This window comes from Tripterygium wilfordii, chromosome 7 (assembly GCF_013401445.1).
Source record: "Tripterygium wilfordii isolate XIE 37 chromosome 7, ASM1340144v1, whole genome shotgun sequence".
NCBI lineage: Eukaryota > Viridiplantae > Streptophyta > Magnoliopsida > Celastrales > Celastraceae > Tripterygium > Tripterygium wilfordii.
Window position 1 is genome coordinate 13,312,888 of NC_052238.1, and position 1,508 is coordinate 13,314,395.

Here is a 1,508-nt window from a genome sequence, read left to right on the forward strand (position 1 = left end):
TGAAAAAGGATACAGTTAGCAGTATGGGGTAGACTATGCCAAAGTATTTGCACCCGTAGCTCGTTTGGATGCTATAGAGTTGTAATCTCACTTGCGACATATAAGAATTGGACACTCTACCAGCTAGACGTCAAGTCTAGCTTTCTACATGGGGAGTTAAATGAAGAGGTGCTTGTTGATCAGCCTCCTGGTTATGAACAAAAGGGTCAAGAGCAAAAAGTGTACAGGCTTAAGAAAGCTTTATACGGTCTTAAGTAAGCTCCTTGAGCTTGGTATAGCAACATCGAATCTTATTTTATGCAAGAAGGATTCAAGAAGTGTTCATATGAACACACTTTGTTCATAAAATCAATGAATGGAGGTATGTTAATTATTTGTCTTTATGTTGACGATCTTATTTTTACTGGAAGTGATGAAAGCATGTTTAAAGAGTTCAAACGGTCTATGATGGATGAATTTGAGATGACTAATCTTGGGGAGATGAGTTATTTTCTTGGTATTGAAATACCACAAAAGACAGATGGTATCTTCATCAGCCAACAAAAATAAACTCAAGAGGTGTTGGAAAGATTTAATATGGATCAGTGCAATCCTGTGCACAACCCATTGGTTCCTGGTTCAAAACTCGTAAAGGATGAAGATGGAGTGAGAATTGATAGTACACTATACAAACATATGGTAGGAAGTCTCATGTATCTAACTGTCACATGCCCCGACATGATGTTCATAGTGAGCTTAATCAGTAGGTACATGGAACGTTCCACTACAATTCATTTGCAAGCAGCAGAAAGGGTGCTAAAGTATCTGAAGGGAACTATTAGTCTTGGTTTGTTTTACAAGAAAGGAGGAGATGAAGAATTAGTAGGTTACACAGACAGTGATTATGTAGGAGATCAAGATGATAGAAGGAGCACTTCGGGGTATGTGTTCATGATGGGTTCTGGAGTAGTGTCTTGGTCTTCAAAGAAACAACCTGTGGTTACTTTATCTACCATTGAAGTAGAGTTTATTTCGGCTGAATCAAGTGCTTGTCAAGCAATGTGGTTGAGGAGGATTCTACAGCAACTTAAACATGATCAATGCAAGGTTATAGTGGTGTATTGTGATAATGTTTCAGCAATTAAACTTTCCAAGAATCCAGTAATGCATGGGCATAGCAAGCATATAGATGTTTGCTTTCATTTTCTTCGCGATCTCACCAAGGAATGAGTTGTGGAATTGATTCAATGTTCTTCTCAAGAGCAAGTTGTTGATATTTTAACAAAATTGTTGAAGCTTGATGTGTTCAAGAAATTGCGTGACTTGATAAGTGCTCTCTCTTATCCAGGTGTAAATTGATTATCATTGGTATTCAGTTTAAGGGAGCATGTTAAAGTTGTTAAGGTCTCTTAGTTCTAAGGATTTGTTCTGAGACATGGTCAATAATCCCTATTGTCTAGGGACAAGATTGTTGTTTCTTCAGCTCTAGACTTAGTCAATTACAACGATTCGAGAATTGTTAATCGTGG

General features: G+C 37.6%; 1 protein-coding gene across 1 annotated transcript; it reads left to right on the forward strand.

The window, feature by feature from the left end:
- The first annotated feature begins 576 nt into the window (after nt 1-576).
- Nucleotides 577-1,209, forward strand: LOC120002611 (secreted RxLR effector protein 161-like). The gene has a single exon (XM_038851370.1). It carries the CDS (start codon nt 577-579, stop codon nt 1,207-1,209), a length of 633 nt encoding a protein of 210 aa, XP_038707298.1.
- The last annotated feature ends 299 nt before the right edge of the window (nt 1,210-1,508 follow it).

Coding starts and splice junctions, on each gene's coding strand:
- LOC120002611 (XM_038851370.1), top strand. CDS start 577: ATGGATCAGTGCAATCCTGTGCACAACCCATTGGTTCCTGGTTCAAAA.